This window comes from Merops nubicus, unplaced genomic scaffold, assembly GCF_000691845.1.
Source record: "Merops nubicus isolate BGI_N331 unplaced genomic scaffold, ASM69184v1 scaffold18373, whole genome shotgun sequence".
Classification (NCBI taxonomy): domain Eukaryota; kingdom Metazoa; phylum Chordata; class Aves; order Coraciiformes; family Meropidae; genus Merops; species Merops nubicus.
In genome coordinates, this window is record NW_008598439.1 from 2,208 (window position 1) to 29,129 (window position 26,922).

Below are 26,922 nucleotides of genomic sequence, written 5' to 3' on the forward strand. Positions count from 1 at the left end.
TTATTTAACAAACAAATTTTAAGTTATTAAAGTATATTAAAATTTATTTTTATTTATTTAGCTAATAGGCAAATTGGAAGATAAAACTCTGTAGATTTATCCTAAAAAATAGTGTTATTTGAAAGTATTAAGGCAAACATAACTCATTTTATCACACAGGTCAGTGGAGAAATGACCATAAGTCCACATCAACATACTTCAGTGGGTTTCCAAACATCCTGCCTTGGGCTATGTCTTGCCATCAACTCTTGCAGGAGCGAGGTGCTGACTGGCAAGGCTTTGTCTCCTCTTTTTGGCACAACTTGCAGTGGAGGAGTGCTTTACTGGCATATTTGAAAGGACTCCAGCTTCCCTGTGGGGTGGTCCAAAGAATCTTGTCACTTAAGGCTGCTCCAGCAAGTGACATCTTCCTAGAAACCATGTTAACAATGCTGTTAAACTCCCAATCCAGATAAACAAGGAGCCCAATTACCCAAGCTGACTCCCTGCTGATACGGGCACAAATGCATTTCCAAAAGCCAGAGCCAGCTTTTCCATGCACACGCAACTCCAACGCAAGCTGCAAGTTGCCAGATAAGTATTCACTGGGTTAAATAATAACTTTTGGCTCTCAGGTCTTCTAGTTTGTTAAGAGGAACAGCAGATACGGCGTTAGAGTTTCTACAGGATTTACTTACATAAGGAATCCCGGTGACAGATTGATGTCATTCAACCAGGCCTCCTACGGTTAGGCCTGGTGCAGTCAGCCTCTCATTTCTTTCCTATTTGTGCTCCAGGCTGAAAATTAGCGTTGGGCAAGCCTCAAACAACCCCATTTGAATAACCAGAACTTTGGAACACATTTCTTGATGCTTTAAATCTGCCTGGTAAATCTCAGGTGAATTGCTACGTCAGCTGCAGAGACCTCCCTACAGCAAATTTCCAGGAATGCTGTGTTACAAGGATAAGTTTTTCCAAGGCCAGAAGCAAGGTGGTGGATTCTTGAATGAAGCTGCAGATCCATTCTCAAATTTCCATAGCACTAGCTTAACTGAAATTCACCTCTGGGTATTTCAGAAAAGCAGATGTCCCACCTTGTCTTTCTTGAAATACCTGTAAAGCTCCAACCACTGTTAAAGCGAAAGAGTTCCTAGGATGTGGAATGAACAGAGTGCTGCAGTTTTAGAATAATCTAATATCAAAATAAGAAAGATTATTCTATTTTGCATCACACAGAGTTTTTAGTTTGATTATTACTAAGAAAAAAGAAAAGACAAAAAAGGAACAATTGTTTTAAAATACATTTAATGAAACATATTACCTTTATATCATTTAAATCCTTGCTAAATCTTAACATTGACGATAATAAAAGGCTTTTAAAAATCTTTTCTTTAATCATACAATATTAATTTTATTCTAGGGCAGAAAACAGAGTTTTCATAAATAAAACACTGACATGGAGTATAAGACAAACCCAGGCCAGTCAGTGTGCTAAAAAAATCTGTGAAAAGTGCATCTGGCTGGCTCAGGACTCCCTGAGTAAGGTAGACATTCTCCCACACACCTCTTGGCTGTTTGGCTTCTCATGAGAAAATCTGAAATAAAGGCTGCCTTTCTTGTTTTAAAGGTATTCTATTATATACATATCACTTGAAGTGTGAGGTAGGAACCAGTTTATAGGGGTTGTATCTAATCTGGGCCTCACGTCCTTATCGTTGCCCCTCCATTTGCTAGGCAAAAAGATACATTTAAGTGCAAAACAAAGTATTGGCTATGAAAGTGAACTGCTGTTTACTTTCAGTTGCAATTCATCAGCTGGTTGTAAGGAAGGGCACCTGTCATGATTTTCACCTTCAAAGCAGTAAGAGGGACAAAAAAATGAGATGTAAGTTTTTTTCCAAAGGATGCCTTTGAAAAGAGGGGACCTGAACACTAGACGAAAACAGTGTTTCCAGGTGACCTAATCCAAAACTCCGTAAAGTTTCTATTTTGGAGCTGAACCTGGCCCAGAGTGAATTCGTAGTTGAAAAATAGCAGCAACTCAAAAGTGCATAAATTACAAACTTCATCAATAAATTAAGGGAATGGATTTGCTGCATCTAACTATCCTCCTAACTTTCCCAAGATCCTTTTCATTTTGTAATAGACATGGAAAATCAGAATAAAGATACTACTGTTTCAAAACCAAAATTAATCTAAAACCTTCAACAGATTTCTGTCTGAGGTAAGGCACCTTGTCCTTTACTGAAGTTGAAAAGATATGTAGAAAGACTAGAAGGAGCCTAATAGTGAGACAACCTCCTCCTCCACCACCACCAAGGCTTAAACATAGGCTTTTCCATCCATATGTGGACTTGTAATTCAAGTTGTGAGCTTCCCAGAAACTCTGAGCATCTCATTCCCAGGGATGCTGATTACTGGAGAGCCTGTGCAGCGGGAAGGCTCAGGAGAATCCCAGTCCTGAGCAGAAGGGAAGGCAGGATGCTTTAGAGAAATGTTCAGCTGTAGTAGGTTCAGCCATGGGCCTTGCAGCTCCTTTTCATGCCTCACACACACTCTGTGAGTCCACTCACAGGACTAAGCAGTCTGGTGGCCATTCAAGCACTGCAGCAGACAGTACTGGAGTGACATTTTGGATCCCCATAATGAAGGCTTGGGCTTTAGTAGTAGTCACATCAGCAATCCATGAGATGTCATGTACAGGGGTAGGAAAAGCCCTTTATCAGTGTATAAGGATTGAATTTACTCTGAAGTTCTTATCAGGACTGCTCTTTAAGACGAAATTTCTCTTCAGCCTCATAAGACAGGATCATATTTATTCATGGCAGAGACAAATCCATCAGTGAAGCAAGACAGTATCACTAATTGCTTTCTTTGCCGTGAGATGGTTTCCACGGGCTGGCACAGCCTTGGAAAAGTATGCTGTTTCTTGAACGAAGAAGGTAGTCCCCAGGGTATTTGCAGTGAATATTTATTCTTCCTTCAGCACAAATTTAAATGCTGGGTTTCCTTCCAGGGAGGTTGTTCATGAGAACGCATTTCTAACAAACAGATTTAGGTAGAGCTTGTGTTTCTGTATCTTAAGCATATTGTGAGTTGAACAGACTAGATCTAGAAGGCAACTGGTTACAGAGGTAGCAGCATAGTACTATGATAAAGCACTTCCACAACAGCACTTTCAGGTAACTTGAACTTCACAGAATCCACAAAAAATTCCTCTTTAAAATGTGCTTTGAAAGAAGAACATCAAGCTTTTCTCTTTTCCCTTCCAACTTACTGCAAGCACAGAAATCCTCCTTTTCCTTAGCTTGGGCTTACCCTCAGTCCTGGCTGCTCCACTGTTTGCTGTGAAAGTCACCAAGCAGGGTGAGCACCCAGGGTCTCGGCAGCAGTCTGTGCAGATGACAGTCTCTAACATGGATAATAGTCAATCTTCACTTTGCTAGAAGACATCTGTGACAGCATTTGCTTTACTGGAGGAAGAAGGTTCAGCTTCAGACCTCATCCATGGCTGAAGAAAACTGTTTCGGGATTTTTTTTTTTTTCCTGGAAAATGTATCTATTTATGAAGTAGGTAAATTGGTAGCTTTTAAATGTTAGTTTAATGATGTCAGTTCATAATTTCTGATGAGAATGTTTCAAGGCTCAAAGAGAAGGCAGGCAATCTCATGTTTAGTACAAATTCACAAGGGGTTAGGATCTCTGACAGCAAAGGTAGTGCTTGCTGTGGGCAAAGGTTGCTTCAGCCAAAACTATGTAGGAATATACATGCTAAAAAAATAAACTTTCAGAATTACAGACAAGTACGAGTTACACATAGTCTATGTAGTTAAATCCAGTTTTGATTTTGGAATTAGATGCCAGTTTTTGTGGTAATCCAGTCACGGAAGTAAGTCACTCGTGTGTAAACTCCAGGTTTATTTGGTTTGGCACATTCATCTCCCCAGCTCACTATTCCCACGAGGTACCACATCAATCTAGAGTCTGGAGTAACCAGTGGTCCCCCAGAGTCCCCCTAGAGAAAGAGGATGGGAAAAAAGATTTAATTGATCAGAAAAGAAAATGTCATCTTCTCCATAGACAGGAGGAATATTGTGTGTCAAATAAGAGAAGAAAGCAAGCAATATTTCAAGAGCTGCCAAGTGCAGAATCCAGGCTGTTTCTGAAACTTGAGTTGTGGAAGTCTGTGGCTTTTTCCTGTTTGCCACAGAACCTCCTGACCTGTGTCTGTGGTTTTACAGTAAAAGAAAAAAAAGCTTCTCTTCTGTTATGTGAAACACTGTTTCCCACCTCCCTTGTCTTCCTCCTCATACAAAGCAGGGAAACACAAATGTATACAGTGAACTAGGCCAACAGAAACTTTTTTTTTTTTTTCTCCCAGTAACCACTATGCTTTTTAACAAATTCTTTTAGTCATCTGCACCAATAACATTTCAAAACAGATTTCTTTAGGAACTTCTTGGCACTGGAACAGGCTGCCCAGGACAGCAGTGCAACCAGGTCTTGGCTATTTGAGACATTTAATTTTTAGCTCATATTTTAGTATTTAATATTTAGCTCATATTTAGCCCATATTTAGTATTTCAGCATTTAGTATCTCTATGTCTTGTCATACCACTTTGCAAGCACATGATTAGATTTCACACGAAATTAAGAGATATAAATGGGCTTGTAGCAGCTATTGTGAATATTACAGAATAAGAATTTCATACCATGCAGTGAAAGTTTTACATTCTGAATATGACCTAATTTAGCTCTCTTAGTATGTTTTTTATGTGCTAAATGACATGTACTAAATGGCATTTCATTTTACAACTTAATTCCTGTGTGAGTGCAGCCTGTTTAAAGGACTAATACACTATCAGTTAAGATTTGGTCAGACAGATACTGGACTCTGCATTAAAATAGTTCTTCTTTTTAATTTTCAGCTACAATTACCTGACAAGCATCTACTCCTCCCTCCAAGTATCCTGCACACAGCATCCTGGGTGTTATGTCCCCGCCATACACTTCTTCTCTGTTGCAAGTTTTCGAGTCGATAAGTTTCACTGTTGCTTCCTGAAGAGCATTTGGAGCTGGACCTGAGGGAATATATAGGTTGGCTATTTATCAACAGAATTACTTTGCAGTAGTTATGATACATGAAGAGCATTTAATATTCTCTAATGGAGGAACAGCTTAACTTGGTTTAATGTGGAGGTTTTGCTTGTTGATCTGTCTGGGTTGTGTCCTTAAGGAAAATGTGTATACGCATGGTCTCACTTAGGAACTGTACCATTAAGACAGAAATAACGATTACATGATACATGGTGAAAACCCATGTATTTCATACATGTTCCATATAATACCATGCAGCACAAATTACTTGGCAATTTGGGCAGATGATACAAAATGAAGACATCTACTATATTTACCTGAAAGCCCACAGAGTTATCTGTAGCTTCTGGCTGGAGCTGGGAAAATATTTTTTTAGGTACTCTACAAACACATACACGGCTGGACTATGTGTCTTAAGAGTTTGCAGTAGGAAATGGAAAAGCTGGAAAAAGAGAACAGTTTTATTCCCGTTTTCTGCTTCTGTGGATTATAGTTCTGTCTTTGTCCAGTCTAAATTTAGAACAAGAAACTGCTGCTTATGATTAAATAAACCTATTGCCCATAGACAAAGCATTGGGCTTGCTGCCATACAACATATGGCAGCAGAAGTGGTATCCATTAAGCAGCAGATCAGAGCCACTGTCCATGCAACGTACAGGTTGCCTGGTAGGCTGAGGACTCACCGTCATTGGTAAGTGCTCCCCAGCCTGTGATGACAGCGTAAGTGTTGTACGGGAAAGTTTGGGAAGGCTCAGGCAGGCAAACACGGTGTATGCTAGTCGTAAACTCAACTCGTTTAGAGAGCTGCACAAGTGCAATGTCATAATCATGTTCTGGGTAGTGGTAGCTTTCGTGAATAATAATAGTCTTGATTGATCGTTTCAAGCTTGGTGGCTTCAAAAGTGCTCCAAAAGTAGCAGTCCACTTCTGAGGGTGACTCATGCTGAAAAAGGTAAGAGTGCTGTAAGTATATAGCTGTAAATATAAGCGTTTGGTGCTTTAAACTTGGTGAGCATCTTTATTGTAAAGCCTCTTCAAGCCAGCTCCCTACTAGATTCTTAAGGCATCCGTCACTTTCCATAACACTTAGTCCCACGTCATTGTGGGCTGCTGCTAGAAGAGGGCAATCCTGCATTCCCTCCTCAACCCTGGTCTCACACTCCTCCCCTGCTCCTTGTCCCTGATCTAGCCATTTTGCTGCCACAGAGTGTAGCCAAATCAAAAAGCTCTTCTGCCAGAAAATTCTTCACCTTTATTAGTCTTTTTGCATGTTATTAATTTCTTCCGTCTTACACGCCCTGCAGCTTCACAGCTGCCGTGCGTGAAGCAAAAGAGCTCTGGGAGTGCATGGCTGAACGGAGGGGTAGGGATGTGGGATTATAACTTCTGGCAGCAGCCTGCAGCAGCAGCAACCTAGTTGTAACATGAAGGAGCAGCTTCAGAAACGTTCAGTACAACAGGAGACAAATACTCTGCCATTTCAGTCACATTACCTGGAATTGCTCCCCTGGAAAGTCAGGGATATGGTGAAAATCTGGAAAGCCACATAACTTGATACACATGCGGCATATTCTGCTGCAGGTTCTTTCTAAGATGGGAACTTACTCTCTGAAGCAGTGAGCTGCAGACACAAGCCAGGTGTTGCTGATGAGGGTGGCACCGCAGCGGTGGATGTTGTTGTACTGCAGGCTGGCCTGCCAGGGCCAGTCCCCGCTCTCTGCAGAAGACAGTCCGCCGACTATTCGCAGCGACGTCGATTTTGCCATCGACTTGACTGATCTGTTCTGCCGTAGCCCACAGACTGTCAACAAGGAGAAAGAGCTATTAGCTACTCTTCGGTTTAGTAAATTATGCCTGCCAATGCCTGTGGAAAACATATGTAAAGTTACACACCACTTAGGTTCTTTAACAGTATTAACATCAAAAAGAAAACACGCCTTCCACCAGCTCCCCCAATCAGAGACCCTCATGCACAACCCAGAAGCCTGAATGAACAACTGACTATTCTGGAAAGCCATGATGTCAGCCATTCGGGCTTAACGGCGTGAGCGGCCCACATCAGGAATCGAAACCTTCACCGTGCACCCAGGACAATTCCCAAATACAGGGATTGTCAACCTTGATGTCCCAGGTAATTTGTCATTAGGATAAAACATGAACAAGGCAAAATCTAAGATGGGAATGATCAAAGTCATGGGTTTTTACCATGCATGCATGCAGATTACACCAGCAAGATGTCATCTGGAAACAGGCAACTGCACATTGCACAAATGGCAGTCTGCAAGTGGACTTGGAGAGGCACTTCAGGCAAAGAGCATCACACTAATCCAAGCCACAGATGACAAAGGCATGGATACCCCCAGCACGGTGTGCATCCATGACAAAAATTATTATCCTCCAAAACCAGACAGAAATTAAAATATCCATGGTTTCAGGCACTAAACTCAGGATATTCAGGAGGAGCTAAAGCTCCCCATAGCTTTAGAAACTTCCTCAACAGATAGAGCTGCTTCATCTGTCTTCTCCCATCCAAACATCATCAAACCCATCTTACCTGGACCAAGACCCACTAGTTTTCATCCAGGCCCCGATTTCAGCTAGATATTGGGAAAGTTGACAGATAGGACAATCCCAATTCATTGAAAAAGAGACAGAGCTAAGAATTATTTGCATGATGACAACACAATCCAAACCATTGCACTGCCTGTCTCCCGCAGACAGTGACCCAGAGGGGAACAAAGCAGAAATCAGTAGTACATCCTGAAGACCTGCCAACTCCAGGGCCCTTGAAGTCCTCAGAAGAAAACACTGGTGACACCTCTGCCCCTTCCTGCTAGGATCTGCACAAGGTTATGTTAACAATACCTCATAGTCAAAAGCAGCAGCAACAACACAGCAGATGAACAGCTGTTAATAAATTTTGGGGAAATAAATGAAGTCATACAATGTTGCAAAGCTCATGTGCTCGCTGTAGAGTCTGCCCTGTTCTGAGATTTAAAACCACAATGAAGGAAATCAGTGGAATTGAAATCTACTTGTCCAAAACTTCCATGTGAAAGGAAAACTGGAGAATATACCATAACTGCTAAAACTATCTGCACGAGCATGTTTCCCTTCTGAAAGCTATTGGTGATCCTCAGTTACTGGTCCTAAAACTGCACAATCCTATTGGCCACCTGAGCAGTCACTGTTTGAAACACAGGACAAAGCTCACAGTTCCACCAGTGCCCCAGAACACCAGTACTTAAAATGGACCCAAAAAGGGATGTTATTTCATCTTCCTTTACTTGACAGCCCACTGCTAAGGAACTGATCAAACCTTCACAGAGTTAAAAGAAATCCAACTTGTAAGCAAAGATGGCTTTTAATAACTATTAATTCTCCAAACAAGCTGACTTCCTTCTTTGAAAGCTTAAAAACATCTCAAAACCAAACTACTTCAGCCCAACCCCTACAGCAATGCCTCTGAGAAGACAATCATATTGCCTTATATTTCCATAAGGAACAATTTTGTTCTAGTAGCCGTTCTAAAATCCAGAACATTGTCATTATAATCACAGGCTGATGTAACTTCTGCAGATTTCCTTCAGTCCTTCCTTCCAATGCACACTAAAGGAAATGACATACTCCAGATTTCTGAGAGCAAAAAAAAAGCCCATATTCCTAACTCTTCTACACGTGCCCAGTCCTACTGGCTTTTGGGGCACTTCTTACTCGCAGGTGGTACTAGAGGCCTCTGCTAGAGTGCCATCTTTGAAGCACCAATTGAACAACGTGCTGGTAGATGTTCAGGTATAAATCTCATCACTTAATGTGCGTATAGGAAAATAACAGGTCACACGGTGGAGATGAATGGTGATGCTACAGCATCCAAGACAAGAGCATATATGAAACAGATTCTCCAGATGCTGCTCCAAGAGGCAGTTCCAATACTTTACATCAGGGAGAGAGAGGACAGCATGCAGGCAGGGTTAGACTTGATGGAGCACTCCATTTAAGTACATGTTTTAAGCAATTTGTAATAGAGATTGCTTCTAATGATAATCTGCTCAAATAGAAAATGTGCTCAAATCCGTGATAAGGACACTGGCACAGATTGCCCAGGGAAGCTGTGGAGGCTCTGTCACTGGAGGTGTTCAAGACCAGGTTGGATGAGGCCTTGCACAACCTGGTCTAGTGGGAGGTGTCCTTGCCCATGGCAGAGGGGTTGGAACTAGATGATCTTTAAGGTCCCTTCCAACCGAAACCATTCTGATTCTGTGACTCCCCTGCCTTTGGAACATTATAGTGTCCCTTTCAGCTAGCTGCTGTGCCTTGTTTTAAAGCAGTCAGCTAGCCCAAGCAATTAAGTTCCTTTACTTCTTGGAAGTCCTCTTCGCTCACTCAATTTTACTACGCACACCTAGGAGTCATCTGAAATGTGTCAGTTTTCATGTAGGAACATGACTTGGTCTCTGTGGGTCCAAGTACATAATTGAGTAGACACAGTGGAAAAGCTCTCACTGGTACCAACAGCAACTGAGTGAGCCTAGCAGATTAACAAGTGTCCTGAAGAGTACGATGCTCAGCCCTCCCTGGCTCAGCCCTCTCTTTCCTCAAAGGCATGGTTTTCATTTAAGATGCACCTTCCGCCTTCTACAGCAGCACTGCTGGAGGCAGAAGCCATAGTGCCATAGGCATTTATCCAGTGTCTCCTCTCTGCCCAGTGCTGGGATTTTCTACAGAGCACTCAGCACTTGCTTTCTTCTCATTGTTTGCTCTTTTCTTACAGAATTACTGATATTTTTAACAGAAGGACCAGGGAACTCAGCAATGGGTGTAGGCTTTTTCTAGAAAGGATTTTTAGCCCATCACCACTACTTTCAAACCAGGCTTTTTAAGTAACCCAGGAGACACTAACAAAAAAGGCTTCCTCATGACTGAGCAGGATTTCTAAACACATGGCTCATCTCTGTAAAGTAGAAGGTCACATTCATTACACAGGAGGATGAGAAAAGGCTTTTAATGGCCAGGAGAAGTGTGTAGAGACTATTAATGCTAATTAAAAGAATCAGAGATTTGCCAGGCTTAAAAAGCCCTCACTTACTGTCATTGAAGAGGGCTTCTGCTCTTTTCGTCTCCACATCTGAAACAAACAAACAAACAGTCAGGGTAAGGCCAGGACAGCACAGACAAGGTTTCCCATCTACACGGTCATCCCATCTGAGAGGTATTGGAGCATAGGGCACCACGGGAGGTATGGCTGAGGGGGGCTGCTAAGTAAACCACTGCAACTCGTATGTGGTCATGTTCTTGTACTGGCTGTTCCAGTCCTCTCTGTGGTGCTGCTTGCTGCTCTCCAGCCAGCCAGTGTTCTCTGAGGACCAGGCCCAGCATGGCACCCTGATGTTTCTGGAGAGGAGTACAGACGAAATGAGTCCTGCATTCCTCAAGATCCACAATTTTGTTGGGAAGACATTTTTACAGTGGAAAGTTTTGAAGTTCCTTTTTTGTAAAATTTGGCTGGACACATTTTAAACCAGAGTGAAGGCCAGAGGAGATCTGTTACTCACTCCATGCCCTGAGATCAGAAAGCACTGACTTCACTGCAGCAATGCCAGCTTAAAATAGCAGTGGCTCACTCTCCTTTCTCATATCTCATTGAGCAACAAGGTGTCTAGTACACTATTAATACTAAAAGAGATAGTTAAAAGCAATTTATTGCATGACATAGAACATCCTATCAACACATTCTCTCCTTTTATATGCACGTTTTGTGTTTATGGACAACATGGTATGCTCATGCTGACAAGAACAAGGATTGACTCAAGGTGTAAGTCTATTCCCCTTCTTCCAGAATGCTATTTTTCTAGAGCTAACATTTTAGTTGCCAGCAGTCAAAACAAATTTTTAAAAATCATTTAAATTATATTGTGATTCTTGTACAGCATCCACAACTTCATGTTTCGTGGCTGTAGAGCCTTTCTCAGCAGATCCCTGTCATTATCCATTTACTTCATTTCTCTATTCACTTTGCAGCAACACAGAAGAGTATCCTAGTTTTGATCCAAAACCACACCATGCCAGGAGGAGTCTCATTTGGCTGCAAAGGGCTCTGGCTCATGCTTGTTGCCTGTTGTACTTGTATCTTGTGTTTTGTTTGCGGGCTTGACACTCCTCTTGGTATGCAGGGTGAGTTGCATGTTTGCAATCCACCATTACTAGACGTGTACTCATTCATTTCTTAACGTGACATTAAGCAGATTATGGTAGGAAAATGAAACAAGCAGAAGTGCAGTGCACGTACAGCTTGACGGTGGGGAATGCCACAGAGCAAAGGCAGCGCTAGGGCTGCCGTACGTGCACGCAGCTGCTGCTTTGGTTTGTAAGAATGGGAGAGGAGTTATAATTGGACACTTATATACCAACACAGTCCAATTCACTGAAACCCGGAACTGTTCACAAAAAAAAGATAAATCAATTTGACTGGTGAGCAAGCAACAACTCGTGAGGTCCCCTTTCAGTAAAAATGCTCACTTGTACTTTCTCAATTCCTATGAAAGAGGGAGGAAAACTGTGAAGTACAGGTACTTCTGTATTTGAGAAATGTCTGTTGTATAATCTGGATTTCCATGGATAATCTGGCTGGTTGTTGCCAAGATCCCTTACATCAGAATGTAATAGTGGCAGACAGTAAAAGCTGGTGAAAACATTGCTGTTTGGTAAGTTACAAAGAGAGGAAAAAAAATTGGGTGCTGAGCTGTGGTAAGGCTTTGGCTACTTCACCTATATGTTTATATTGGCAAGAAGTGTGTTGAAAAATCTAGCCCTATTTGTTCATTTCAACTATGATGAACATCCAGAGGTTTCCTAGAAATGCATACAACCTTCAGACTAGCTCATCATTTGGGCCACTCTAATATTTTATACTTGGAATCCAGTAAGAAACCTATAAATATAATGAACAATGAAAGAACACCTTTTGCCTTCAAGAGTAATATTGGTAATAATGTTTTTTCAGCTCCTCTCTGGGTGGAGAGACGTTTACCTCATAATGCCTAATTATAAAGCCTTCAGTCAATTATCAACACTTAGGTTATATTGCAAAGCTCATGGAGGAGACAAAAGGAGCAACCAGCTTGTTCAAGCGCAGCGCCGGAAGCAATTCAATTGGCATGTTCTCACTGCACTGAGTTTTGCTGTGAGTCACACAGCTGTTCTGCAAGGCACCTGTCTAAAGCTCTGTTTGCCCTTTTACAAGGCACCCCAAAAAATTACAAAACCCACATGGGCAAAATTTTAGCTATTGCATCCAGTTGAACTGAGTTGTGTGTAATTGGAGAAATTACTCTTCCACGCACATACGGCGAGTCATAAATAGCTTTGAGTTTTAGCATACATTAGAACAGATCACAACTATGCAGCTGATGGACTCTCCCAGCCACCTACCCACTGCTTAAGGAAAAAGGCCAGTGACAGCTGTCAATAAATTCAATGCTGTATTCAGCAGGGTAGGGGCACTGCTTTGCTTTAGATGCCACTGGGAGCTGGAACACAAGGAGTAAAGAAAACACCATGGCAACAGGAGAAAAACTCAAGTAAAGGGGTTTTTAAGAGGTGACAACAGGTCTGTCTGGCAACAGACCTGAGAACCCATCGTGCCAATCAGGACAGGTGAAATTAAGGGCATGATACCCAGAGCTCAAAACCCAGAGCACAAGTACATGTTTGGAAACCTGAACTAATTGACACTAGTGTCAGATAAGCTGAACCCCCAGTAGACCTCATCAATTGCAGGGAGCCCTTTGGCTTACACGATACTGCTGAAAATCGGGTTGATCACCTCATTAGGGGCTTGCCTTTTTTTGTTACTAGCTTGACATTTTGGCCTGATCAACAGCACAGCTGTTCACGTTGTGCCAGCCAACGTGTTGCAAGCCCTACCTTGAAGCAATTGCTTGTAAGGCACGAGAGACAATTTTGCTGCCCTGCACATTTATTAGTTGCCCTAGTTGTTTGCATTACCAAGAAAAAGCATCAATTAGTAACAATTAAAGTGTCATATCTCTTCCCAGCAACGTACAGTTGTAAAAATAGTTGTTTGTGCTGCATTTAGGAAAACAGTGTTCAGGCTTCTGCTGTAAACAAGAACAAGTTCAACTTGAACATGCATTCCCTACCTGTAAAATGGAATTTGCTATTTAATTAAAGCTTGCCTAACTTAAAAGAGAAAACTAATGTTTAAATTAAAATCACGGCAATCTACTGAAACGTAGCTTAAGGATTCAGCCTTTCAGAAGAGGGCTCTGCTCTCCAACTGGACAAGCACTTTTGTTAATACAGTTGTTTAGCATATTTAGTAAAGGGAATAATCTTAAAATATTCTTATATTATTGGTCTTAACTTCAGACTAATGAGATAGGGATTTGCAGTCACTATTTAAGAGTAGTAACTTATCGGTAAATGACTTCTTGTTACTCCTCAACATACGTGTTTAGGCAAACAGAACGAAAAAGACAGTAAGAAGGATCATGAAAGCATCTTTATTTTAGTAATTGTTTATATGCAATAGCCAGGGAGTTTGGTGCCCAAAGTCTTTGGATCTGTTTGGCACCATCTAAACATCTGCAAGTTCATATTTAACTGTAGAGTGAATATGACCACTTATCTCTGAGGGATTCAGAGATTCCTACAGAAAAATGTCCTTGCTTTGCCCCATCTCTGAATAATATCAGTGTCACTGCATCAGAAGAATTAATCTTGTGTCAAGTGCCTCCTTTCATTTTAGCCACAGAGATCAGTGTTTATATCAAAAGGGAAGTAACAGGCAGAACTCTCAGTGACAATGGACCAGACGTTACATTGAAGTAGTTCAAGCAAGGCAAGCAAAGGCATTATTAAGGGATATTATGCATTTTCAGTGTAGAAAGGGCTAGAGATGACTTCACAATTAAAGATGAGAAATCCATTTTTAAAATCTGATGCAGCTTTACCCAATTACATTAAATTTTCACAGATGTTGATTCTCACAAGAAACTCGACTTTAAGTTTTCCACCTGTGATTTTCTATATGTCATAATATAACTGTTAGCTTCCAAGGCAAAGTGCATGTTCCATCCTCTGTTATATCAAGTTCCTACACCTTGCTTGTGTAAGGTTTTTTTTTTGCACAGAGAAGGTAGAGATTATCTTAAAGGAGGTATGAAGGGAGGAGAGGATTGTAAACATCAACAAATATAAAGAAAAAATGCATGCTTCAATACTAATAACACATTCTTGGACATGCATCTGTAGCAGAGCTTTGTGAAATGCACCAGGGAGCAGAGGAAGCATCTTCCCCACTGTCCTCTGTCACATTCTAATAACAACATCCTTGGAAAGGGAAAGAATTAGAAAATTCTCAGCTGCATCAGAAACAGGGGGATCACTTAGTTCAGTGTTATTTAGGGTGACAACAGCGCACGTGGGTGAAAAAGGGATCTCTGGCAAGTTTCAGTAGATCACGAACCTGGGCAGCTGAGACGAATATCACAGAGTGCATCTGCTCTGGAGTGAAGACAGAGGTGGGGATAATAGCTCTGATCTAATACTCTTTAATTACATCAAAGGCTATGAAGGCCTGAGGTACTAGGGTGAAATGAGAATGAGACTAGTGAGCAGCAGATTCAGTCATGTTCCAAAAACTGTACCCAAAAGGAAACGCAGGAGTTTCCTGAAAGATAGCAAAACATGAGCCTTGGACTCAGCAGGGAAGTCAAGTTCTTGTGTGGTTACATGGGGCACAGACCCTAAAATGTCTCCCTGTGAAACCTTCCAATATTCCCACTGCTCTCTCAACAGGAATTGCCTCCCTGGAGTTAAGCACCCCTGTAGAAGTGGCAAAACATGGCTTAGATAGAGGTGATGCAATTCTTATTCTTTCAAGAGGGGAGAGTAAGCTAGTAGGGACAAGACAAAGGCTTTGTACCTCTCATTGTCTGTCACCTAGCCCTTCCTTCCTTCCTTATGTCCACTGGACACCCATGACTTCTCCCTCCATCAACCACATCTTATTTCTGTCCATGAGGACAGACAGATGTCCACACCTCAGAGCATACTTACAAGTCCATCTGGACATACTGCAGCCCAAGGAGAGATATGCATGAGGCACTATGTACCAGTTCTGTAGCATGTGTCCAAGCTGAAAGAGCTTTTAACATTATTTTTCTTCCTGACCTGCAGTCATGCCCCAGCTGCAATCAAGGTCTCATTACAATAGGGGCATCCCACATCCCAAGTCACTTGCAACCTCTTCAGGCAAGGCAGAGAAAAACAAGGACTGACTGAGAAAATTAATTAAGTGAACTTATCTGGGTCATCTAAAAAGTTAGGCCAGTATGATTTCCTGCTTAATTCCTTCATCACAAGCATGTCCTTGCAAAATGTTAATTTAAAAACACATTTCAGTCCCTCCCATTTCAGTCAGCCTCTCTAGACTGCTGCAAATCCTGAAATGTACCACCTTGTGCCAAACCAATGGCATCAAAGTGGAGGAATTTCAGATCTTCACTGTTATTTCCCAATGTACCGATGCCTGACCTGTTCCACTCTCCTAAGCTGCTGTTGTGGCTGGCAAAGTACAAAAAAAAACCCCAGACTGCTACATATATTTCTGATTTAACATTCCTCATTTATCCAGGTCAGATACTCATCTGCTTGTCTCCCATAGAAGACTGGATAAAGAAGTTAGAATCTATCTCCGAGGTCCTACATCTTTGTAAAGAGCTTTAGCAAGCCCCAGATGCCAGATAAATAGAAACAGCAGCAGCTGACTTGTTGATCAAAACCAATTCATGACTCATTGTTCACGGTCAAAACCCTCGGCTGTGCAACAGGTGGGAATACTTCCTACTCACTTTGAACAGTGCCAGTGATCTTGCAACTAGTTTCTTTCTGACGTGAGAAGTACATTCCCCAAAATATATTTTGGGAGACTTCCAGCCTATCTGGCAAAGGGAAATAGTCTGGCAAGCTGCTCTACACTTTGTTTAATAGGCATGACTCTACTTCTAATCAAGAAACCCTGAGGAAAAAAAAAGTCAGCCTTCAAGGAGATCTCTTGTGCCAGAACTATACAGAGAATAAACTGCAACACCTTCTTCTTTCAGTGTCAGTGGAAGAGCAAGTTCTAACGTGGGTGTTTCCAAGTCACTCAACTTTGACATCTCATTTTGCTGGCACTTGCAATGCTGTTCAGTGAAGATAGGACTTAGTTTGCTTGATTGTCTGTAGAAAAATGTTTGGGCTTCTAACAGGGCTTGTACATAAGCACAGAGATCTCTATCACTTCCTATTTTCTATCAAAGCAGTAGTGGATGTCTGGAGATAGCACTGTCCTTGACCAGGGGACTATGAAGTCTAGCTAAATAAGAAAGCAAGGACTTCAGTAATAACACACTTAAAGGTACACAAATACAAATGTATTCCTATGTAAGGAACACCTACTGTTTAGTGATGATGCAAAACAGAGATAGTATTGTTTTGTTTTCCTTTATTTTTGCACACTTGCTATTTTTTTTCACATCTGTATGATCAGGCTTCTCTCTTTTTTTGAATCAAACTGAACTAATAAAACATTGCCAGTTTAGCTTTTATCCTCAGTCCCCAGGAATGAAGAGGCAAAGCAAGTTCTAACCCTGGTCTGGCAGACTACTTGGTTTTGTACCGCTGCCTTGAACTGCAGCTGAAGATCCTGTGTGTTGCATTCAATTTGCAGGAGTCTGTGGGAGCTGATCCTCAAAGCAAATACTTTTGAGTGAAGTGCAAGTTGAGACATGGTGTTGAACAACAAGAAGATTAGATCCAGGGAAGAAGACTTGAAGAGGTTCTCCTTATCAGACCATCCTACTATGCAATGTAAATAAGTGCCTGACTGGATTTGTTCAACTAGTTAGCTATGCTTAGCTAAATAAGCTTTATCATGGCCCCCAAATTAGAATCTTTTGATAAGGTAATTACAATGAACAAGTTAATGATTTTTTACAAGCCATTATGAAAATGTTTGAGTTTGCTTCGAGATAAACAAAGATTCCAGATGGCAAAACCATGAAAGCTACAATGAAGAAAGATTCAGAAGGGTGCTGCAGAGCACAGAACCAATCTAGGGCTTATTAGCTTTCCTTGGTTTAAATAGTAATGGTACACAGGGTATTTCAGAAGGGGAGAGAGAAGTGGGAAATGCAGAACCTAGAGCCTTCTCCAGACTTCTAGGGTCTGTTGAAAATTGTCACTTCTCCCAGGTGAGAAGAAGATGAGCTTTATAAATTGTGACCTGCATCACCTCTAAAAGCACGAGTGCTCTGCTCTCTACTCTTCCCTTGTGTCAACCTGCGTTTCTTAAATGGCAGCACCAGCAGGAGCTTGCCTAACCCTCATAGCATTGCTGAAATCCTATTAGCAAAGAAAGCTCCAAATGGAGCCTTTTATTGTCATCTCCTAGAAATGGCAATGTATTGTTTATGTTCCTCTGTGTCACGTGTAGCAGTTGCACAATGCCCATCCTGTAAGTGAGTAGCAGACCTATGTAGTCAGTGTTTTATGGTTAAGCTGGGAGAGCCAAGAAAAGCAACACAAAGTTTATCACACAACTTTATCAAAGCAACACAGAGATGCTATCTTTTACTGAGACCAAATAGTTAATGAAAACATTGTGATTCAATTATATCAGCTAATTTTTTTAACTAGCAACTAGTGCCTTAGTGCAACAGGCTGGTGCAGCTCAAGGTCAACTAAAACAGAATTTTGAGTCACTTCCCACATTTACTGGGCTGAATAAAAGCAGCTAATCAGATAACTCGATGAGAAGATCACAGCCCTTTTCTGACAAGCATTTTTTATACTCCTTCCAATTTTATCCTTTATGTAAGGCATCAGATTATACTGAAGCTCCAAAATTCACTAAATCATGACCTGGCTGTCTTAAAAAAAAAACACAAACAAACAACAAAAAAAACAAAAACATCAAACAACACAATATAACCTCAACCCCCCCCAAAAAAAACCCTCTTTGCATCTCTCTAGTTGATGCCCACACACCATTTCTACCTGGGAGGAATTACATGTGCACTTTGCTGAACAGGAACTACTGGCATATAAACACTGCAGAAGATGGTGGTTCTTTGCCCAAAGGGATGTCACCCATCATCCTGAGCCATTCCAATGGGGAAGACTGGTTGGCCCATCAGGATACAATGGGGGTGTGACTGCTCATATTTGAGTATCACTGCATTGCCACAGTGCAATGTGCCCAGTTCATGCACCGAGAGGCAGAACAAGAAGTTGCTCCCAGTCATTCCTGAGTGGGAGGAAGTCTGTACCCATCCAGCATGTCATCTGGCCCAGGCTTCTTGATCTTTCAACACAGCCATCTGGCATCTGCAGATCTCTGCTGGTTTGAGTACTCTAGTGCAGAGGAGCAAGTACCCACCCATGTGCTGTATGATCACCCTGTGCTAGTAGCAAGCAGAAGGCCTGCAAAAACAAATGGAGCAAGTATCTGCCTCTTCCTTTCAACTAGGAACTCATTCTTGAAAAGTCTGACACCCGAGTCAGAGACAAAAGCCTAACCCTGCACAAAAATTCTCTAACAAACAGGAGGGTAGAAGAAGAGGGAAACCCACCTTTCAGTGTTTGTTTGGTGATTCACTAAATCAAAAAGATAGTGCTGCTAATTTTCATGTCCTGCGGATACAGGTCTGCTTTGCAAAGATGGGGCCAGATCCCAAGCTGAGAAGTCCCATAGGTAAGAACATTTTCCGCTTCTTTCACTTTCTCCTGGGGAATTTGCAAGGATTTTGATCCTCCCACTAAATATTATTTTTTCAGTGCATTGGCTGTTTCCCCACTGTCATCCAAGCATATTTTCTTCACTTTCAGGCTCCTCAGAGAAGCAGAGACCTAGGGAGTGTGTTTGCATAGCTGTGTACTGAAGCACTGTGGTGAGGCCCCTACTCTTTACCCTGATAGTAGCATATGGCTAGTGCTGAAGTTTAGAGGGAGGCTGTACTATGAGGCTGTACTGTGAGGCCACAAAGCAACTGCTGCTCTTTATCCGTATTTAAGACATATTTAAAGGACTTAGGTAGGGTTTATATATTGCCACTAATTTTGTTCTAACTTAATGAGCAGGAAAGACTGTCACTCAGACTTGGTATCAGCCATCATCAGAAGTGAATAATCAAGTCCTATCAGCCAGAAAAGAGCAAGAACTACTTTTAGCAGAGATGTAATATACTTACTTGAGATGGTAGAAGATCTGACATTTATTCTCAGGGGCCCTCTGTATTTTTTCAGGCCCCTCCGTAAGATCCTTTCAACTCTTTCTCGCAATGCTTCTCTAGAATCCGTGGAGGAGAACCAGAATGTGAGCAAAGCCTCTGCCATCACACCGTCAGCATCTGGGCTACAAACCAATGAAACAGTCTGGTTACCTTCAGCCCATTTCTGCATTCCTTAATGTTTTTAAGTGTAACATAAAGGACTATATATATATATCTTTTAACATTTTGTACATTTTTTAGAGACGGATTTGCCAAAAGAAATTCAAGCGAATGCTGAATGGTCAAATGCATCTTAGGCTAGAAGGCAGTATGATGCTTTCTGTGAAAAAACAGCCAGGCAAATACTACAATGGAGTCTAAAAAGCAGTCACTGACTACATGCTTGGGACACAAGAGCAGGAAGTGATAACCTGATTTGATGAAAAATCAAATTAAAAACTCAAACACAGCACTTCAGGAACATCAGGTAGATAGTTAATGATATCTACACTGACCTTTCCAGGGCCATGTACATTCACAGAATAAATATTTGTAGTCATCATCAAAAAGGTACTTGAGTAAAGAGGAGAGACCATACAACCCAATTCTGCTACTGCAACCTCTTGGCAGAATGTGACCAATAATCTCACGTTATGTAACAATCAGTGAAACTCAGCAGTAATATATCCACAGTCTACTTATCATAGCCCAAGAGATGGACCACAAAATGGGCCTTTAACATCTCACTGAGAAGCCCAAGTGGCACCCACACTGGGACACACAATTCTACATTTTTGATATAATATCAGAGGAAAGAAAAGGAGGAAAAATCTTCTAACAGACTCAGTTTGCACAGTAGCAGTATTTATTTTTCCTTTATATTTTTATTTTTCCATCATATGCTGCAAGAGACTGAATGCTGGACTACAAACACCAACGCGTCTAATCTGGCATAGTAAATCTTGCTCTGTAGCTTGCAGATGGTTTATCCTTCATCAGTACACAAGGAAGATAAGAGCATGTACCAAGAACCTTCTTTCCTGTACCTCCTCCCACCTGAGCCAAGAAGCAATGGCACAGCCCGCAACGCATGGAATCACAGTTACTTCATACAGGGGCAAGCTAAAAGCAAATTGCTCTGTCTTACGTTTCATTCAGATGGGAGAGGAAAAGAGAAGGTCACCCAGTTATAAGGCAAGTAGTTCATACAGAAGTCATGCAATCAGGCCATGATCTTCAAAAGGAACACGAAACAAAATGAAAGAGACATTCCTGCTGCTGCCAGTGAAGGGCAAATAAAAGGCCATGTGTTATGAGCACACCATGGCATGCTGGATGTTTCATAGCTGAGCAGAAAGACACCATCCTTGCCTCAAGGATCGCATAATTGATACTGAGTAGCTTTATATGAACATTCAAACAGGCTGGGTTTTTTTCTTTTGTGCCAATTTCAGCATGATTGCCACTCCATTTATTTTCTAGATATTATCTGATTCAACTGTGGGTGTTGCTCTGTGTTCCTGAGGTGTTCCCTCACCTCTCCCCCCACTCCTCTTCCTGTGCCACACTGGAATTACCGTATCAGCTCTTGCAAGCACACCACACCTCTCGAAACCTTCAGGTAAGTACAGCCTGCCTTGAATCACTTACTATATAGCAAAGGTCCAGAGGCAAAGACGCCTAGTCAAGATTTGTTTTATCTTTCTCAGTGAGCAGTGGGCATCATTACTAATGCATACTTTATATTGAGCCCCCAAAAAATATCCAAAGCAAATTCACAACAATGCTCCTGCTTCAAAGAGCTTGCAGCTTGAGGCACAAAGCTTATACATTTGAAAAAGCAAACAAGCTTTAGCGCATACATGTCTTCCCTCCATCCAACACAGCAAATACCTCAGTCTGTCCTTGGGAACAAGAAATAATGAAAAATATTACTTTTCCTTACAGATAGGCCTTTCAGATCTTTAAATAGCCTTATCTACACTTTTAACACAATTCACTATTGAAAAATGTTCCTAAAGCTACATTCAAATAATAACTTGTGTGTCACTGAGGTTAAACGTAGGTAGGGCAGCAGACAGAATGTCACAAACCATAAAAGAAGATGGGGAAATACATTCACAAAAACAAGATCTTGAGGCTGCTATCATTAGTCTTGCAGCCTTAGCTGATTATTAAGAAATTCAAGGCTTACTTGCAAAATAATAGGCACTGTCACTCAGAAACAAGACCTTAGTATCACAAAAGACAGCTCTATAAGAAGGTAATTTTTCAGCACTCAAGTGGTCAAAGAACCAAATCAAGCAATAGGTATTATTGGCAAAGGAACAGAGAATAAAAGAAAAAAAAAAAAGAAACAACATTGCTCAACCCCAGGTCTGATCCCTTCCTCTCAAAAAGCAGGGACAGCAGACCTGGAAGAGATATGGAGCATAGTGACAAGATGACAAGTAACAGTTCCAGCAGAGAATGGCTGAGCAGGCTGAGACTTTCAGCTGAAAAGAAGAGTAGAGCTCTTGGGGTACAGGAGAGAAAAGGGATAGGATGGGAGTGTCCGATACCACTAATTGCATGGAGAGGAGGGGTAGAAATCAACTATTCATTACCTTCCAGCACAAGAACTAGGGGCCATTGAATGATCGAAAGAAGGTGGCTCCTCACAAGTAACTCCTTACTAAAGGTGTTGAGGTGCATGAATTTCAAGAGTCCAGGGGATAGTGGACGAGTCCTTGGAAAGTAACTCCACAGGGGACTGCTAAACAAACCCCTTCAGGAATTCCCAAGTGGTAGATAGCTGGAGGTAGGGAGCATACCAAGAAGCAGTTATAATAAATGTCTGTGGTGCTGCTGCTGTTCCCTAGGCACTTACTTATGCCAGTTCTTTGAGATGCAACAGTGCCAAGTGGGACCTTCTGAACCAGCACAGCCAGGCTTGGTTTTTACTTGACAAGCCCAGCACAGTAGCGATACTAGAAGTAAAATGACATCTGCATTACAGTGAAGGAAATAGTTTTGCAAATGATTTTTATTTTTAGATTGCTCATGTTATATGTGCTTTGTTAGCTAAAGCTTGCTCAAGATTGGAACACAAACTTGAACAGAATTTGGACTAACTGAAGTTTATCTTCCTCATAAGATCCAAAGGAGGGCATGGTTCAGAATAAAAATTATGCTCAGTTGGGGTTATGCTCTGGTCTTATATAAAATACACTTTACTGAGTCAGATCAAATGGCTCTAACTGGGCTCAGTGTACATTTGATTTTATCTCAGCTGCGTGCATTTATTATAATCTCACATACCTCACTCTGATTAAGCGTGAACGGATGTATTTTTTCCTTAAAATGGAATTGTAAAATGTCTTGTCGATCTGTTGAAAAAAGAAAAATATAAGATAACAACAAAAAAGGAGGGAAACAGACATGTTCCTGGAAGGAGCATTCAGAAAACAGCATTCAGTTACAAAGTCACAGTTTACGAAGCCAAGAAACAATCCAGCCTCTAGATAGCATTTGCCACAGACCTTTCCTAAACATCTCTCCCCCCAAAAAGCTGGCCTACAGAAAGGATCTGCACTTCACCGAGCCTCTCTTGTAGGTGTCCTTTCTGATACAGCACCTATGCTTGGTCCTACAGAAATGTACAGTGAAACTACTAGTGATCTCGAATTATACTTCTCAGACACCTTTGTGATTTGTCACAAGCTAGGGAACTTCTCAAGCAAGTCTCATCAGAAATCAGAAATCCAGGACTCAGAAGGGATCATTCTCCAAATGACATCCTTGCTGGTGCCTGCTCAACCACATCCTGCTTCAGGTTGAATGTTGTCTCAAGATTGTCTCGAGGTCAGTCTGAGGCAGTGCAGTGTTATAACGTGGCACGGGAGTCTGCCAGGAATGGCTCAGGATCACTGCAGTGTTGGGAAATGGCAAAGTCACTAGTGAGTTATGCAGTTCCTCCTGTCAGCAAGATCCAGTACATCAAATGTATCCTGTAAACATCAAATGCATTACAGGAGAAAACTATGTAGAAATACTTTACAAAAATCATGCAAGTTGTCTTTTTGTAGGCTTTTAGCCCCTAAAGGCTGTCTGATTTAGCCAAGTCTCCAGATCTTCTGTTTCCAAAGGAAAGAAAAAAGTAATTGTTCTCAAGCTTCTTGTGTGCTGAAATCTTTCAGATAAAGAAACAAACATGTAAGTATGAAATCTGGGGGCATTTCCTCCCAAAGAACACAAGTCCCTCTTCCCAGCCTTGGCTGTTGTAAGGTGAAACTTTGTATCATTATGCAGTGGCACTGAAGCAGAATAATTTCAAAATTAAACCTGCACATTTTATTATTTTAAGGTGATTTTAAGCATACATTAATGAGGAAGAAAGGAAGGTTGTTCATGGTCATGCATGGAGCTGGTCTTCTATCTTGCTGCTACTGGCAGCTATCTGGAATTAGGCACTTGGAGCAAACAGAATTCTACGGGAGAGAATATATCAAGTGTGACAAGCTACTGTATATATGTAGATATGTGATTTATCCTGTCACTTTGCAGATTTCCAGCTGTTGCCACTGCATTTTAGGAGGCATACAGTCAGAAATCAAGAACAAAGTGGTTTGTTTCTTTTAACTCTGCAGCCTGGTCCACCACCCCTTGGTTATTGGAAGCATTTGCCCAAAGACAAAAATTCATTTTATTTTATTCTTAATGATAACATTTGCTTATCATTTCTGTCACAATGTTCACTGCTTTGCTGCTGATTGTGTAAGCAGAAGCATGTGGTTAAGCAGCACTGCCAGCTTTGTGGCACGCAATGGCATGTGCTATCCTTGGCTGCTCTGCCTCTGAGAACTTTTGAGATCTTTGGGACGGGACTTCTTTACAGAGTGCTTTGCAAAAAGAAGAGAGCCTTGAGCTGGGCTGAGGTACACCTCAAGCTTCTTCTACATTGATAAAGAGTAAAGTGAAAGCAGGTTGACTCAAAGCTTGGAACTGAAAAGGATAAAAGTTCAGTCTCTTGCAGGGAGGGTTAAGTCAGTATGACATTCCTGAATCCTTTATCTCCCTCTGGCAACTCTGCTTCCAAGCTACCTGTACTGTCTCAGCTTGGAGATTGCAAGTGGTTTTGCTACACTTTCCAGCTGCATTTCTGCAGCAGATATAGGTATCCTTACTTCTCTCGCCCATTCTCTTGTATCTTTGCTACAGCCTGAGCAGCTCGTGTGATTGTGTCTTTTGTACTCCTAACACATTCAGCTTTCCCCTTTTCTTCTCACCCTGGACCACTTCCTAGACATTCTATACAGTCCAGCCAGGAACACCACACGCTGCAGCAAAGACAAAGATTTCCAGTGACATCTGAAAAAAACACAATTACACACAGTGCTTTTTATGAAAAGAATCTAAGAACTCCAGATGCAACTGAACTATAGGCAACAGACTTTGTTTTCAGAAAATTCAATCCAAAAAGGATGTTAGTTATTTTTGCAGAGAGAACAGGAAGCATAGGATTTAGAATGATACCAAAACTACTGGATTTGTGTAACTTCCATTCTGATCCACAGTTTCCTGTCTGAACGAGAAAGTGGCCACTTCTGCTGTTACATTCTGTCACCAGCTTTCCCTTCCTTAAGAGTTGTCCTAGCACTACATCACCAATAGATAAAAAAACAACTGGAAAGTCGTTTTTGTTTCCAGTGATCCTTGTAGGGCCTCTAATACCTGTAAACTTACCCTGGTATGTTTAACTTTCATAATCTGCTGTATTTTATCAGGAGAGGCATGCTAGCCAAACCTCTGCACTGTGTCCCCTATCTTTCACTGCTGATTAATTGTTTGACAGATGTGAATCTGTCCCAAATCTCCTCTTTCCTTCAACAATGATTTTGGTAACCTGAATTACTAACAGGAATCTTTATATTCATACAGAGTTTATGTCAGAGGAAAAGATGTAGCAAGATGTTTTCAGATAATAACTGTCAAAGTTTAAGGTTCTGTCTCATTTTTCTACTGTTCATCTTCTGGTAGAGCCTTTCACACCCATATCAAGCAGTAAACATTCTCACCAGCCTGCTTATGCCTTTCTTTTCAGCTTGAGTCACAACTCTGGAAGCAAAAGCAACTAGAACTTTGTCCAGTAACTAGGTGGGACCCAGTCCTGCCTGGGAGAAACATCAACATTCATTTTAAGCATTTTGCTTTGATTACAGCCATTCAAAAGCTGTCATGACCAGATCCCTTAAATTCCACGCTGATTAATTGCATCCCACTTGTTTCCCTGGCCCTTGTCTGGCAACTGCTCGATGGTGACAGTTGCTGCTGCAGGCAGAGTCTGTAAGTGCTCTTCACCAAGTGCCAAGTCCTGCTCTTCCCAAGTGAGCAGCATTTTCCTGACAGCTTTTATTTTAGCATTTGTCCAAACAAGATTTTATTGAAGTTAACTTTCGATGGCTGCCACCTGGTATTTCTTCAGTTTCATTTCACATCCTCTGTCCTTTTTACAAAACTTCTCCTAATGCAGTATAATTTTCTAAGACAAACTGGACTTCACTCCTGAACGCTGATCCACCTACGCCAACACAGTAACTAATAGTGGCTTGTACCAAAGCTGCAGTAAGAGGGCAAACCAGCCACAAAGGAAATTCTTCCTTGTTCCTTGCAGCCAGAGTTTGCTTTACACCTTGATGAACAAGACGTGTTTTCCTAGGCTATCTTGAATAACTCCGAATCTCATCATTATCCCCTTTTTCTCATGTTGCACCATGGCCAGGCCTCTGAGGCCTGTGAGCAACCTACTAAAATCTTCATGATTTCAGAGCCACCCAATATTCCCTGCCTCCCTGGGACCCAAAAAACGCCCAAGTTCTCAAAGTAGGTCACACATGACAAGAAGTCCATCACTCCATTGTAGGATGGGGCTGCCATGAGTTGGGTTTATGGCCAAATGTGTAGCTGGATCTCAAAGTGACCCAGCAAGGCTGGCTGTGTCAGCCCTTGCTTTCTCCCACCCCACACTGCTCTGCCACGGCATGCAGGGTAACAGGATTTATCAAGAAGATTATATTAAATCTAGTTGGACAGATTTTTCATCTCAAATCTTTGCTGAACCTGCTGAATTACCTGTGTGGGACCTTCAGAAGCATTCAGTAGGTTTGGGAGCACAAATCCTCTTGTTGCTCAATTCCATTGCTCTTTTGCCTGCTGCCAGTTTAGTCCTTCAACAGCTATATCCTCATACTACATTATTCCTCTTGTCTTACCAGCTCTGTAGGACATAATGCTTATTATCTGTGATTTTTAAAGCTTTTTGACCATAAATATTAATTGGGACATACCACCTGGTTCAGTGACTATCTCCAGTACTGTGGCAATCACACAATATGAATAACTAGTGTTGCATTCATTCTGTACCTAGCACCTAACTTGCTGGCCAATTTGTAGCCAATTTACAGCTCAACCTGCTGAGAGCTGACCACAATGCAAATCCAGTAGCAACCCCCCTGAGAACCTGACATATCCCCTCTCCAGGTTTCAGCTGAGGGGTTAGTTTGGAACCCTACCAGAGATCAGAGGGCAAGAG

The 26,922-nt window shown here is 41.6% G+C and overlaps 1 protein-coding gene across 1 annotated transcript in view; it reads right to left on the bottom strand.

Moving 5' to 3' along the window:
- Positions 1 to 3,832: 3,832 nt before the first annotated feature.
- Positions 3,833 to 26,922, bottom strand: part of LOC103769813 (transmembrane protease serine 11E-like) — a 47,799-nt gene continuing 24,709 nt past the window's right edge. Inside the window, exons 4-10 of the mRNA XM_008937047.1 lie at positions 22,653 to 22,720; positions 19,332 to 19,495; positions 10,163 to 10,201; positions 6,682 to 6,877; positions 5,760 to 6,019; positions 4,918 to 5,060; positions 3,833 to 3,994 (exon numbers count right to left, since the gene is read on the bottom strand). Of these exons, the coding sequence (XP_008935295.1) occupies positions 3,833 to 3,994; positions 4,918 to 5,060; positions 5,760 to 6,019; positions 6,682 to 6,877; positions 10,163 to 10,201; positions 19,332 to 19,495; positions 22,653 to 22,720 (1,032 nt within the window). The remainder of the gene's footprint in view (positions 3,995 to 4,917; positions 5,061 to 5,759; positions 6,020 to 6,681; positions 6,878 to 10,162; positions 10,202 to 19,331; positions 19,496 to 22,652; positions 22,721 to 26,922) is intronic.